General features: G+C 37.7%; 1 protein-coding gene across 2 annotated transcripts; it reads left to right on the top strand.

Moving 5' to 3' along the window:
• Positions 1-835: 835 nt before the first annotated feature.
• LOC111343228 (uncharacterized) lies at positions 836-13,970 on the top strand. 2 transcript variants are annotated; one of them, XM_088724411.1, is made up of 4 exons: positions 836-969; positions 5,327-5,421; positions 8,644-9,498; positions 10,152-13,970. In XM_088724411.1, the coding sequence occupies exons 3-4, from the start codon at positions 8,700-8,702 to the stop codon at positions 12,191-12,193; spliced, it is 2,841 nt and encodes a 946-aa protein (XP_088580537.1). In that variant the 5' UTR covers positions 836-969; positions 5,327-5,421; positions 8,644-8,699; the 3' UTR covers positions 12,194-13,970. The 2 variants fall into 2 exon arrangements, with proteins under 2 accessions (XP_088580537.1, XP_088580538.1); XM_088724412.1 differs by lacking the exon at positions 5,327-5,421 and having other exon boundaries at positions 857-969.
• Positions 13,971-14,540: the final 570 nt, after the last annotated feature.

Genomic DNA, 14,540 nt, shown 5'->3' with positions numbered 1-14,540 from the left:
GACGATTTCAACCCATCGAACAAATCTGATAATCGATCGAACAAGACTGTTGAATCATGCTTCACGTGGCAATGAAACGGAACGCTCAAAATGCAAACGGTTCAACAATTGATGTACTAACTACGAATACTTAGTCCAAATTACGTTAAAAAGGGAAAGCAAGCACGAATAAAGAAGAAGCAAACTCTAAACGTTACGTCTACCTCTTGATTTTTTCATTTTGTTTTGAATTGGCAATAGCTATTACATCACATATTGAGCTGAGACTTTCGTCTCTATGACGAGATGTCAGAAGCGACGATCAAACTGTAAGAACCCGGTTAGTGAAACTTAATTTATTAAGAAAACTGACCAGTGGTAGCTTTCATCGGGAACTAATGATCCCCAGCCAAAACAAAGGCCAGTCGAAATGAACAAGAATATTAACTTTTAGCTCTGTTTGAAAGTAAAACCCGGGTTTCTGATCCTCTTAACTTGAAGACGGGAGCAACACAATGGAGGGCGGGAGTCGGGAGGCAAGGGGGCACACAAGTACGGGAGGCGGGAGAGCGTGGCACGGGAAGCGGGGGACTCCGACCCCCCTGCCCCCCCTCCCCCTTACTAACAGTCTACTCGTGACAAACAATCTCGGCGTTATCACAGCCGCCTACTTTTCCAGAGTCGGCCGCCTACTTCAAAACATTTTGAAACCCCTGAAGTTATGTCCTTAGGTAGCTTTGCGTCGTAAAATACCTTTCTTGATAAGGTTGCTACTCAGAGATTTTAGTTTACCTGATCTGACCATCTACTAATGATCCGTGACCATGCAAATGCGATACGGTAAAGTGACTTTTTGGTAAAGCTGCGGTTCATAAATATTCCATTGAGTTGTTGACTTTACAAGCTTCGTCTGTAAGAACGTCGTCGCATAGTTTAGCAACACCAAGAGGCCATTTCGCCACAGCATCCAATCTACGATCTTCGATTAAGGTAATTCTTATCTAAATATTCAGGTTTATTGTTGAATTAACGCAACAAAGGTATCACCAAAATGTGATTTCAAAGACTGAGAGATGATCAGATGCGACACTCCATTATTCCAAACAGTTTCGATCGAAATGTTACTAAAAAAAACTGTTGTTTGAATCTCGTCGAACCTTGCAGAGTTTCCGTTTGTTTGTTTTCTCTCAAGGTAGTATTGAGACTTAATACTGTTTCATAGTTCACGTAAAGCTCCAAAATTCCAAGGAATTAATTAAAATGGCCAAGGAGTGTTGGTTCTGCTTATTGGATCACTTTCAGTTTTAAAAATTACATCGTCCCGCCAAATTCAGATTTTATATTTCAGAGTGCAAGGCTGAGACCTTCAGATTCTTATTAGTTTTAAAGATTTTCAAAGCACAACGCGCCATTTGAACACGACACCTGATAACTGATTCAAGTTCATGCGACTTGTTTCAAATGTGACGCGCCATGTGTAGAAAAATTACTTTTCAACCCATTAAACCTAAATAACGATAATGTCAAAAAAGTGCTACGAATATTTTACAGCACTCTTGTATTGTAATTCGCATGTTCATTATTTACTCATTGCATCGGCAATTTTCCTCTAACCGAGGGGATGACTATGCGCAATTGCTTTCATTTCCACGACATTCTAAGACTGAAAATTTACCCAAAAGCATAGCGCTAATTTAATTGCTGTACCAGTAAAACAAAAAGATTATGTAGAAACAACAATAAACTGCAGTTTCTGAGCCAATAGAAAGTGCAGTCTACTGCTAAGTAACGTATAAATTCGTTTTGTCGTCGCCGCAGAGTTTTGTTTGACACACCTTGGACATGCATGTGAAATATGTCGTGCCATTTGTGGCAAAATTACTTTCCAACCCTCTGGACTAAACAATGACAATCCTGATAGTTTTTGAACTGCTGTAACATAAGTCGTGTTAACCGAGAAAATAGTGATAAATTGAACAAAATTGAACTGAACTGACGCAAATTTGTGAATTGGAGTAAGGAGTACTCGCAACCAAATTCGCCGAAAAGGAGGGAGTGCTAGTAGTCTAAGAAAAATGTTAATTTAATCGTGAGGACCGATGTCGCAATATCTGTCATGATATTATTTCGCGCCATTTGTAGCAAAATTATTTTGGACCCGTTAAACTTAGATAATGATAGTCCTAAGGGTTTTTTAACTAAATATCGGCCCAAAAATCGTGTTAAGTATGATAATAGTCAAGAATTGGACAAAATGAAAATGAAGTGACGCAAATTTGTGAAACGGGGTGGGGAGTATGTGCTTAAACTGAACCAAAACGGCCTTGATATATTGCATCCAAGACTGGAAATCCTTGTCGTTCCCACAAACAGGAAGCGTTTTCGAGTCTTCAGAAGTAAAGTCAGCTTTTCAGCAGGACGCCTGATGATTTTAATGAATTTTAGACGTAGAATGGTTAATTACTATTTTGATTTGTTTCACTTTTGTTTATACGACTGGCTGCACATTAGTTGTCAGTAGAAGCTCAAGTGGAAAATGTCAGCAACAGCAGAGAGAATTTCAATTTTCATGTTGGTGAGAGTGAACAGTGATCCTATGTGACGAGTGTAGACCGTGTAGGTATATGTAGTTCGATGATTGAGGTCGCTGCTTCGATTCGCTCTTATCTTATGCGACATGGTAGAGTGATTTTTTGTCGGAGCTGAGGCTCACAAACAATTCATCAAGTTGTTGACTTAGCATACACCGTCTGCACGAACGACATGAAGCCATTTCGCCACAACTTCCACCATACAATCTTCAACTAAGGTTTAGTTTTAGTTAATGTCGAGTAAATAATGTCGATGCTATTTGGTTGTTTCATACAACTGATTTCACATGCAATTGTCCAAGGCATGTAAAACAAAACTCTTTTGGCGTCAACAAAATGAACTTTTGTTGCGATGACGTTCTTGACACCGAATGATTAATTTTGTTTAATTTTTGATATGACTGATGGCACATCAATTGTGAATGGGATCTCGACCAAATAATAACAGCGAAGGCAGGGAGAATTTTAATTTTCATGTAACGTTGATGAGTGTGAAGAGGAAACATATCTAGTGCTAGAAAATTGTGAAACCATTGGGTGGCTAAAAAATCGAAATCAGGGCATTGCATACGTATATCTTAAATATCTGTGAATTAACCAGCTGTCCTCAGCGAAAAAAATAGCATCGAATGCATTACTCCCTGAGGGGGGCAAAACCGTATTAAATTCATCCAGAACCGCAAAGCCGCGAATTGAAAATCAATCAAAACCGAAAGCCGTGTGAAAAACCGATAAATTTTCACATCCCAATTATAAAAACCCTAATAGACCCGATACAATGGTGAGAAGTGAAGCATACGAAGTTATTACTCGAAACTTCTGCTGTTTCGTAAAGTTTCGGTTTCGATGTTACGGAAAGTTCCGGCGATGTAGTTTGAATCTTGCTGAATGTGTTTGAGCTTTAGCACATAATACCTCATCCTAATAACATCAAAAGAGTAAAAGAATCAAAATTTCTGAAGCATGGATACCTATGCGTTCATAAAACGGAAATTTAACTAAGAAAAACATTTGACTGCAAGATTTAGGCTGTGACCACAACATTATTCTAACTTTTTCGGCTATACACTGAATGATAGCTTATTTCAATTTGTATTCTCTTGATAGGTGCATAATTTCCTTTGATCTTTCGTTCATTTTATTCGTCACAGAGTTTATTCGTATTCGTTTCCTGTTGGGTTGATCGGGTGTGACGATGAGTAATATGAATATGTTACACTTTGTCCTCTCGAAGGAAAATATACTTTTAAACAGAAAGACAATTCATTTTGTAGCTTATAGCGTCGGATTAACTCGTTAGACGTGTAGAAAACTAAACAGAAATTCATCCAGTTTGCACAGAATATCGACTCAACGTGAAACACAAAAACGAGGCTGATGAGCGACAGCGTGAATGCTTGTCATACACCTCACTTTGATAGTGTGTGTAAAGACCACAATGTCTGTCAACATTCGAAACCTCTGTGTTAGTTTTTTTTTTTTTTTTTTTTTTTTTTCTTTTTTACGAAGCCATGAGTACCTGTATTCTTAGTCTCAAAGTTGCGCATTTAACTGGTTAGGTCTCTAACTCTAGAACTTGCACTTTCTGTAGCCATGTGAGCCTAGCGCGTACCTATTTCAGTTTTTTTAAATCAAGTTTAGTCTTCGAAATGTACGTCACATATCTTTCTTAATACAATCGCTACTTAGAGATTTCAGTAAAGTGTGTTACCATCCACAGGGGATCTGTGGCTCTGAAAAATGTGACACGGTACAGTGAATGTATGGTAGACCTGTGGCTCTCAACTATTGCCGCGTAAAGTGTTGCCTAAGAGGGTTTTACTCTTCACATGACTCCGCATCCTTCGCTTGCAAAGCTCAGTTTTCAGATTCTCGATATTTTTGAAGTTTTCGCCAGGACAGCCGGTTATTTCAACAACTGATAACTGTTTTAAGTTTAACACCGAGTAATTCATGTAGATGCCACTTAGTTGTATCATACGACTGATTTCAAGGTATGTCAAACAAAACTCTCCGAAGACGACAAAAACGACTTTTATTTTTCTGACTAACAGACTTTCCATCGGTTCAGAAACTGTGGTTTATTGTTTTTTTTGCAAAGTAAATTTTGGTTTATTAGTGCCATAAACAATAGGTTTTTTTCGGACAGAATCTTACGGTCTCAGAATAAACATTACTGCGTAAAGAGTCATCCAATCTGGTAGTGAAAAGTTATCACTGAAATGAGGCATGAAAATGAAGATTACAATACATTTATGTTATGTATATGTTCAGCACATTTTATTTTCCTACACATGGCAAGACATATAGTGTAACAAGTAAAAAGACGAATCCACTCGAATTAGCGACTTCCTCTAAAAGAAGGTTATGGCTCGATATTTCTATTGTTTCAAACAGTTTCGTGTTTTTGTTGTTTAATTGTTTCTAGAGATTTTTGATGGAGTATTTCGACCAAATTCCTTCAGTAAATCGTGTTGAGCGCGAAAATATTGTTGAAATGGACAAAATGGCTAAGGAAATGAATGCAAATTTGTTCATTGGAGTGTGGGGTAGTTATGCATAGAAAACAAAACTAAAACTGACTCGCAGAATACACATCAGTGGACGACATCAGATGTTGAAGTAGAAACCCCTCTTGGTTTTACGGACAGGTAGTGTTTTCGTCTCTTCAGAAGCAAAGTCAGCTTTTTCACTTAGGAGGATGCCTGATGACTTTAAAATTCTAATGATTAATCACTATGTTGTTCAATTTTCAGTACGACTGGCCGCACATTGATTGTTTATAAGAATTACAGCGGACAATGACAGCGTCGGGAGAGAGAATATGAATTTTGATTTCCAGCCGATGAATGTGAGTTGTAAACAAACGGGAACCCTCTTCCCCTTACTACCAAATCCTTGAAATTTTAAAATTTGAAAATATTGTGAGATTCAAAATCTGCTTACTTGCATTTGAACGATATAACAATCCAACAACTATTCCTGCAATTTTCCATAAGTTTTTTAATACCTATAACAGCTGTCCACTCCTACAACACCAGACAATCCGCCAAACTGTAATTGCCCCGTGAAAAATTACTTGAAAATGATTGACTGAAAATCGCTTAGCAACGGCTGCCAAGGTAAAGAAATTTCTGTTTGTTTTGTAACAATGGCGTCCCGTTTTGCGCGAGATCAGTAAGAAAACATTTTGCCCCTTATATTATAAACAAGTAATCACATGGTTCCTCGTAAAATTAAGGATTAATATCACTTGTGTTTTCGGAAGTTGCAGAACTTCCGAAAACACAAGTGATATTAATCCTCAATTTTACTCGGCCCATGCGATTACCTATACATATCTGTTTAGTGATCAAATATGTAGTATGTAACAATTCATATGTAAATAACTATAGTAATAACAGTTAATAATAATAATAATAATAATAATAATTGTCCACTTATATGTAGGTCTCTGTTGCTGCTGCTGCTGCTGCTGCTGCTATTGTTGCTGATGATGCGTTGTTCTTTTCCAGTCCGTTTTGTCTGTCTCTGCTTTCGTCCATTGTTGTTGCTGTTGTTTGTTTGTCTGCATGTGTGTCTGTTATTGTTGTTGCTGTTGTTTGTTTGTCTGTATGTGTGTCTGTTATTGTTGTTGCTGTTGTTTGTCTGTGTGTGTCTGTTATTGTTGTTGCTGTTTGTTTGTCTGTGTGTGTGTCTGTTATTGTTGTTGCTGTTGTTTGTTTGTCTGTATGTCTGTTCTTGTTGTTGTTGTTTGTTTGTCTGTATCTGTGTCTGTTATTGTTGTTGCTGTTGTTTGTTTGTCTGTATGTGTGTCTCTTCTTGTTGTTGTTGTTTGTTTGTCTGTATGTGTGTCTGTTATTGTTGTTGCTGTTGTTTGTTTGTCTGTATGTGTGTCTGCTCTCCTCTCATTAAGCTTTTCCTGTATAGATTCTTGCCTGGTTCAATATATCTCTAACATACCTTAAATCTATACCGGTAATTCTTTCTTGCACATTAATCCCAGCTCAGTACTATTTCTTTATCTAAAAGTAGGTGGTGTCCAACTAAAAAGCCTTTGCTACTTTGGCCACCACACACATTTTTATAATCTGTACTTTATTTATTTTATTCTGTAATCATTTGTTGGAACTTTACTTTTCTATCTATGTTGATTTTATGTAAATAGTGTGAAATAAATGAACCAAATGAACCAAAAAAGCAAATGTAAACCTATCTAGCAATAGAAAGTTGTGAAACCATTACGGGCGCATTAGGCGGCTAAAAGGACGAAATCAGGACATTGCAGGCCAGAGTATTTTACAATGCAAGTCTTGAATATCTGTGAATTAACATGCCGTCCTCTGTGAAAAAAAAAAAACAGTATCAAGTACATTCCTCCCTGGGTCTGTTTTGTTTTACACCGCTTCTTTCGAAATCAAACCAAAATGGAAATACATTTTCATCAGCGTTACAAACTCAGGCGGATGAAGGCCGTAAAGGTAATTGGAAGGCCAATGTTCACTCTTATCTTGAATAATCATGTGGAAGCTTTTGTTTAAGCGCTTTAACTAAACTCTAAGAAAACACTCAATTTTCTATAGCCCTGTGCGTTTGAGAAACGTTTGTGCTTTTGAATTATAGCTCCTCAGTTTCCCAGCATAACAATTCTCGTATTACTCGTAACATTTTACTTCAGTACTATCTTTGCCGATCAAATTATGAAACCGTGGCTTTTTCATAAATGACTGGATTTAGAATATGAAAAATATAAATGGACAATTCAATAAAAAAAAGTCATTTGAAAATGTCACCAGTGCGTCTCTGTATAATTACTTGGGATAAGGCATATCAGTCGACTTTACATTACTTTACATTACAAAAGAAAGCTCTAAGAATAATCATCTTTTCCAGCTGCACTAAACACTCAAGTCCTTTATTTAAAGACTTGAATGTTATCAAGCTGTCTAATATCATTACCCTTCAACTTGCAGTGTTTACGATAAAGTTCCGACTTACCTTTAGTCTTTAATATCTTTTTTAATCCTGTTAGGAACATACGTAGATCTAACACTATGTTATCCTCCAGGTTGACTTATGCTATCCCAAAAGCCAGAAAAAATTACAGACCTTCAACATAAGGTTCCAGGGTACTAAAGTTTAGAATGATATAAGTGATGACATAAAGCTTCTCTCTCTTTCAAACGTTTTAAGAAAGAGTTGAAGTCAATTCTTACTGCTAAATATTAATTGCAGATTTACCAAAACTATATTTTTCTGGCTTTCTAATACTGGTATACTTAGGTTTCTTTTGTTGTCTTTCTTCATTTTTCTACCAGCTTTTTTCGTTTTTTTTTTTTCTTTTAATGTACCTTGCGTAGTGTGTGCGCAAGTGTGGTCCCAGACCTTTAGTATTTAACAATTATTCGCCTCAGGTTCGGGGAATATCGTCGAATAATCCCCGAAACGAAGTCGAGGGGATTATTTGACAATGTTCACCGAACCTGAGGCGAATGATTGTTTTAGTATAATTTCAGAGCTCAACAACAGAGAAATTTCTAAAATCATAACATCTTCGTAACATTTTTTAACATTTATTTTAACATTTTATATAAAGCGCGCGGAGCGGTTTACATAGCGTCATATAAGGAACCACTCGACCAATCAGATTGCTGGAAACTCTTTGCTCAGCTCTGAAATTATACTAAAATCATTTATTAATAACCTAAGTAAGCCCGCTACCGCTCTTTTTAGCCTTTAATGGTTATTATGTGCAACCTGTTCTCTTTTGCTTTTTTTGTAATAAAAGTTTTTTTATCGTGTAAATTAATGTAGGGTACAAAAAAGGTTGTTGTTGTTGTTGTTGTTGTTGTTGTTGTTATATGAGGATTAATGCCGGCACAGCTGGGTAGATTTAATGCCGAGTACATGTACAAGTAATGATCAAAGAATTCTGCTGAAAATACTATTTCAATTAAGAATGCCTTTTACCTGCTAAATGTACTTATTAGCAATACATTTGCAAGAATATTACCATGAGCTTCTACCATATAAAACTCTGATTATCTAATTGTAAATCCATATAATTCCTCAGATTGCCAAGATTTAACAAGCATGGATTATTGCCTCAGAGACTGCCTCTAAAACAAGATGGCGGCACAACCATTTCGGGACGAGCAGTTAAACTATTTCAAATTCGCGTCCATTGTACTGAATGAGTTCCCGAAGACCTTACGTCAGACGTTCAAGTCAATGTGGGACAACAGCTTGACACATCTTCCCGGTCATCAACTGTGGGATGACTCCATTGTGGTTAGAAACTTATTTCTCGCTTCAGAAGGTGGCCCTGGCAAAACCAAAATTCCCACAAACGTCTCCTATGAAGAATGGGATTGTACCGCTCTGTTCCAGGCCACCATCTACGCCAAGTCCTTTGCTTTGCCTGACGGTAGAGGTCATCACAGGACACTTGGTGAGCTGTTCGTGAAACCTCGAAAACTGGCTCATGGAGTGTTCCATGCATCGGTGACCAGCCCGAGTGGAAACAATGCTGAAACGTGTGCACTCGCGATTGATCAGCTTCGACTTTTAAGAAATTCGCTTTGTCACTCGCACACCTCTGAAATTGTTAAAGCCACCTTTGACCAGTACATGCAGAACGCTAAGGACGCATTTAAAGCTCTTGGTGTCAAGACGGACCCTATTGATGTCATTGGGGGTTTGTCAGAGTCAGAATTTCCCACAAATGAAGTTCGTAGACTAGAAGAAGATATGAAAGAGGAAAATCGAGCTTATGTCAGTTTCCTGCATCAACATCTGGAGAGCATCAGCTCAGATGTGGAAGCCTTGAAACACAAAATGGAGGTTTTGCCATCTAAAGACGAAATCGTCAAGATTCTAGAACAAATGATCAAGGATTTGAAACAAACACCAACAAAGAATATGCCAGGTAAGTGTATGTTCATTTTCAAAGACAAATGCTTTATGTTTGTGATTATGAAACTATTTCCATGTCCAGATGGCGCTTGAAGTTACGGGTTTATATTTGTAAATGATGCTGCTTATCCCTGTAGCATTTTTTACGCTAAAGCATATCAGAATTCCAAAATTTCTGCCAGAATATTCTCAATACTTCATTGCAAAAAAGGCTCTGAGGATCACTAAACAATTTTGTAACCTTTTCTGATGAAAATTACCCGGCACACAGTCTGTGAATTTCCCAAAATCAAACGTCATAAAAGTGCATCAGCATCATTTTTTCCATAAAGACTTGCTTCATATTTGATCGCTGTTTCTTTCATTTAGTTATTTAGGCTTTTCTGAGATGTGGGAAGGGATTCTATTTTTTAACAGACTGATCGTTTGAATAATTGAGAGTTTCTTTCAAACGTCTGCTTATTTTATTAGGTATAACTTTGGGTTTCAGTTTAGCTTATTTACCATTCATAAAATTATTCGTAAAGATGGTTAATAGGCTGGCTTGACTCCTTACATGCATTACAGATATAACCAGTTAAACATTTAAAAAAGAAAAAGAATATCACCGAGGCAACAAACGTAGTAAGCCGTTATTAATCACTCTTCATATTTATTATTAAACAGATGAGAATCTGAGATCCCTTGAACGAACTAAGGTTACCTCCTCACTGGATACAGACACTGCTGACCAAAACAGGAAACTGGAGGAAGTTCCCGGTTCACTAAGGCTTTTGAAAGATGAATATTCAACTGCTGTCACTCAGTTAAAATCAGGCGATTTTGTCTCAGCTTTTCACTCGGCAAAACGTGCGCTTAACATCTCGCAAACTCTGTTTAGAAAGGAACACCCCAAAATGGCTAGCAGTTACATGTTAATCGGACTAATACAAAATTATTTGAGTAATTACCAATCAGCTCTTGAGTCTCATCAGCGAGCCCTTGACATAAGACGAAAGTTATTCGGCGAGGAACACTCAGACACAGCTCAAAGTTACTATTCTGTGGCGGTCACACAAGATTCTTTAGGTGATTATCAATCAGCTCTTGAGTCTCATCAGCGAGCCCTTGACATAAGACGAAAGTTAATCGGCGAGGAACACTCAGACACAGCTAAAAGTTACTATTCTGTGGCGGTCACACAACATTCTTTAGGTGATTATCAATCAGCTCTTGAGTCTCATCAGCGAGCCCTTGACATGAGACGAAAGTTATTCGGCGAGGAACACTCAGACACAGCTCAAAGTTACTATAGTCTGGCGGCCACACAACAATCTTTAGGTGATTATCAATCAGCTCTTGAGTCTGATCAGCGAGCCCTTGAAATAAGACGAAAGTTATTCGGCGAGGAACACTCAGACACAGCTCAAAGTTACTATAGTCTGGCGGCCACACAACATTCTTTAGGTGATTATCAATCAGCTCTTGAGTCTGATCAGCGAGCCCTTGACATAAGACGAAAGTTATTCGGCGAAGAACACGCAGACACAGCTCAAAGTTACTATTCTGTGGCGGTCACACAAGATGCTTTAGGTAATTATCAATCAGCTCTTGAGTCTGATCAGCGAGCCCTTGACATAAGACGAAAGTTATTCGGCGAAGAATACTCAGACACAGCGAAAAGTTACTATTCTGTAGCGGTCACACAAGATTCTTTAGGTGATTATCAATCAGCTCTTGAGTCTCATCAGCGAGCCCTTGACATAAGACGAAAGTTATTCGGCGAGGAACACTCAGACACAGCTCAAAGTTACTATTCTGTGGCGTTCACACAAAATTATTTAGGTGATTATCAATCAGCTCTTGAGTCTCATCAGCGAGCCCTTGACATAAGACGAAAGTTATTCGGCGAAGAATACTCAGACACAGCGAAAAGTTACCATTCTCTGGCGGTCACACAAGATTCTTTAGGTGATTATCAATCAGCTCTTGAGTCTCATCAGCGAGCCCTTGACATAAGACGAAAGTTATTCGGCGAGGAACACTCAGACACAGCTCAAAGTTACTATTCTGTGGCGGTCACACAAGATTCTTTAGGTGATTATCAATCAGCTCTTGAGTCCCGTCAGCGAGCCCTTGACATAAGACGAAAGTTATTCGGCGAGGAACACTCAGACACAGCTGAAAGTTACTATTCTGTGGCGGTCACACAACATTCTTTAGGTGATTATCAATCAGCTCTTGAGTCTCATCAGCGAGCCTTTGACATAAGACGAAAGTTATTCGGCGAGGAACACTCAGACACAGCTCAAAGTTACTATTCTGTGGCGGTCACACAAAATTCTTTAGGTGATTATCAATCAGCTCTTAAGTCTCATCAGCGAGCCCTTGACATAAGACGAAAGTTAATCGGCGAGGAACACTCAGACACAGCTAAAAGTTACTATTCTGTGGCGGTCACACAACATTCTTTAGGTGATTATCAATCAGCTCTTGAGTCTGATCAGCGAGCCCTTGACATAAGACGAAAGTTATTCGGCGAGAAACACTCAGAAACAGCTAGAAGTTACCATTCTTTAGCACTTACACAACACTGTGTTGGCGATAATGCCTCAGCCCTTAGATCTGAACAGCGTGCCCATGAAATAAGAAGAAAGTTGGAGATAGACACTAAAACAAAAGCAAATATTTTTAAGAAATTTCTACCTAAACTGTTTGGTAGGAAGTAAGCAGTACCAAGAAGGGGTAAGCAGCCCTTTGGAAATCATAAAAACTGAAGATCACTAATTTGTCAGTCGGTGGCTGAAGCCCATTGATGTCACAGGCGTTTCCTTAGTAGGTGTGATTCTTTTGTGTTTGGATTAGGTTTTTACCAAAGCATATTTTCTCGGATGCTTCATCAATTTGTGACTTTTATGAATCGCTGTCTTAGCAGGTTTGGACCTCTTAGATTTAGACCTCCGATCCAATCTGCTAGTAGTTCATTTAATGCCCCCAGGTGGTGTGCGACCATCACTGAATAGAAAAGTTTACACGAAAAAATCCTATGTTTGTTTTGACCGCACGTGTAATTACATAGTAATTCAGTGTCCAGAATCAAAGGAACGTTGACAAAATAAATTGCGGTTCTAGGTTAGATGATTTTATGGGCGTGTACTAAAACCCGAAACATCGAAACGAAACCGCCGGAACGAAGCCACCGGAACCACCGAAACCACCGGAACTAAACCACCGAAACAACCAGAACAACCGAAACGAAACGAAATTACCGGAAATACAGTTAAAAGGAGTCACATATCGTCCCCAGGTTCTTTTTGCCGCCATAATTTTAACTTATCTCCCCTCCCAGGTGATAAACGGTAGTAGCCCACGTTCATTTATTCATTCATTCATTTCTATTCGCAGTATTTCAAGAGGTTACGGTAGAGATTGCTATAGATTACAAAAGTCAGAATCTATAAGAACAGTAAATTACATGAATAATCTAAAGTAAAATGTGCACAGTGACCAAAGGAGCGTAAGCTTTAGAGTTGGCCACTGTCACGTGTAATTAACTGGTGTATCTTAACATTTACCAAAGACTTACTTTACTTTAATTCTATATTTACACTAACCAAGGTATTTATACACTATTAATATTGTAAACAAAGAGAAAAGAGAAATAAGTAAGTAAGTAAATAAAGAAATAGAAATTCAATTAAGTTAAGAGAAGGAAAAAGATAAAAAAAAATAGAAATAAAAAGAAAGAATGAGGCGATTAATTCTAATTATGTAGGGTGAATAAAGTGAGGTAAGATTTGTTATTTCCTACAGTTTAGGAGCAAGAGAACTAAGTTATTTTATCTAGCATCAAACCAGTAGTAAATTCAACTTTGACCAACCAAAAGATGATGCTTCCATTATTTTTTAAAGGAAGTAAAAGAGAGATGCTTAATTTCAAGCGGCACAGATTCCCATATCTTGGGTCCAGCATACTTGAAAGACATTTTGCCAGAATTAGTTGATATTTGCATTCTAAAAAAATTGAATTCATTTGTGAATCTTGTATTATATCTATGTATGCTAGATGCTGGGGTTAGGACATCAGAGATGATATCTGGAATGCAATCAGCTTTATTCGCAATTTTATGTATAAGGCAGCACATTTTGAGTTTATATATGTTTTCTAGTTTAAGAATTTCTAAAAGTTTATAGTATGGATCAGGACACTCCCTAGTATGTGCAAAGAAGAATCTTCGGAGGCATTTGTTCTGATTAACTTGGAGGTAATTCCGTTTAGTTTTATAAGAATATATCAACAAAGTTGAAATGGTAAATTGGCCACCGTTACGATTATAAAAGCTGACGTTTCGAGCGTTAGCCCTTCGTCATTCGCTCCGACGCAGCCCCAAACAGTTTCTTTAGAAACTATCAGCCTTTATTCATTAGTTTTATAGGCACAGCCCCATACTATTATACCATAACTTAGATATGAGTAGATTAAAGCACAGTATATTTGTTTGAGTATTCTGAGATTCAAGTGATATCTTAGTTTTGTAAGTATTCCAATATTTTTTATTATTCTATTGTTTATATGTTGTATTTGAGGCTGCCAGTTAAGATGCTTGTCAATATAGACCCCTAGGTATTTCACATAATCTTTTTGCTCTATAATATCAATAGTTATTTTTGGTTGGCATCTAGAAGACGATGTCGGAAATCGTGTGTTTACATAATCAAATCCTCTTTAACGCGTTTAAAATTTCGTTGTTTAGTCCACCGGAAAGGGATGGGCATCGAATCTTTCATCATTAGTAACTGTAAGCAATCAAAGGAAACATTCACCGATTGTATATCCTTTGTTCTAAAATACACCACGTGTGTTGTAATCAAAACTTGGGACATTGTGAGAGAAAAATATATCTATTAAAAAAATTATATTCTGAATGAGTGATTTTAGCGCGAGTTTATCGGGAAAACCGTTGTGCTGTCAGTCAATTATCTAATTCCCAACGTGGCACCTCCGACGGGACAGGAACAAAAGAAAGGGGAAAACAATCAGATCTGACGCCGGGATTTTACAATGGAGAAACTGCT

This window comes from Stylophora pistillata, chromosome 6 (assembly GCF_964205215.1).
Source record: "Stylophora pistillata chromosome 6, jaStyPist1.2, whole genome shotgun sequence".
Taxonomy (NCBI): domain Eukaryota; kingdom Metazoa; phylum Cnidaria; class Anthozoa; order Scleractinia; family Pocilloporidae; genus Stylophora; species Stylophora pistillata.
The sequence above is the reverse complement of the archived record's forward strand: the minus strand, read 5'-3'. Positions and strand labels throughout refer to the sequence as shown.

What these genes read in the sequence shown, in the direction of transcription:
- LOC111343228 (XM_088724411.1), top strand. Translation starts at nt 8,700, where the DNA reads ATGGCGGCACAACCATTTCGGGACGAGCAGTTAAACTATTTCAAATTC. An exon ending in ACCAACAAAGAATATGCCAG is followed by an intron (nt 9,499 to 10,151) that starts GTAAGTGTATGT and finishes ATTATTAAACAG; the next exon opens with ATGAGAATCTGAGATCCCTT.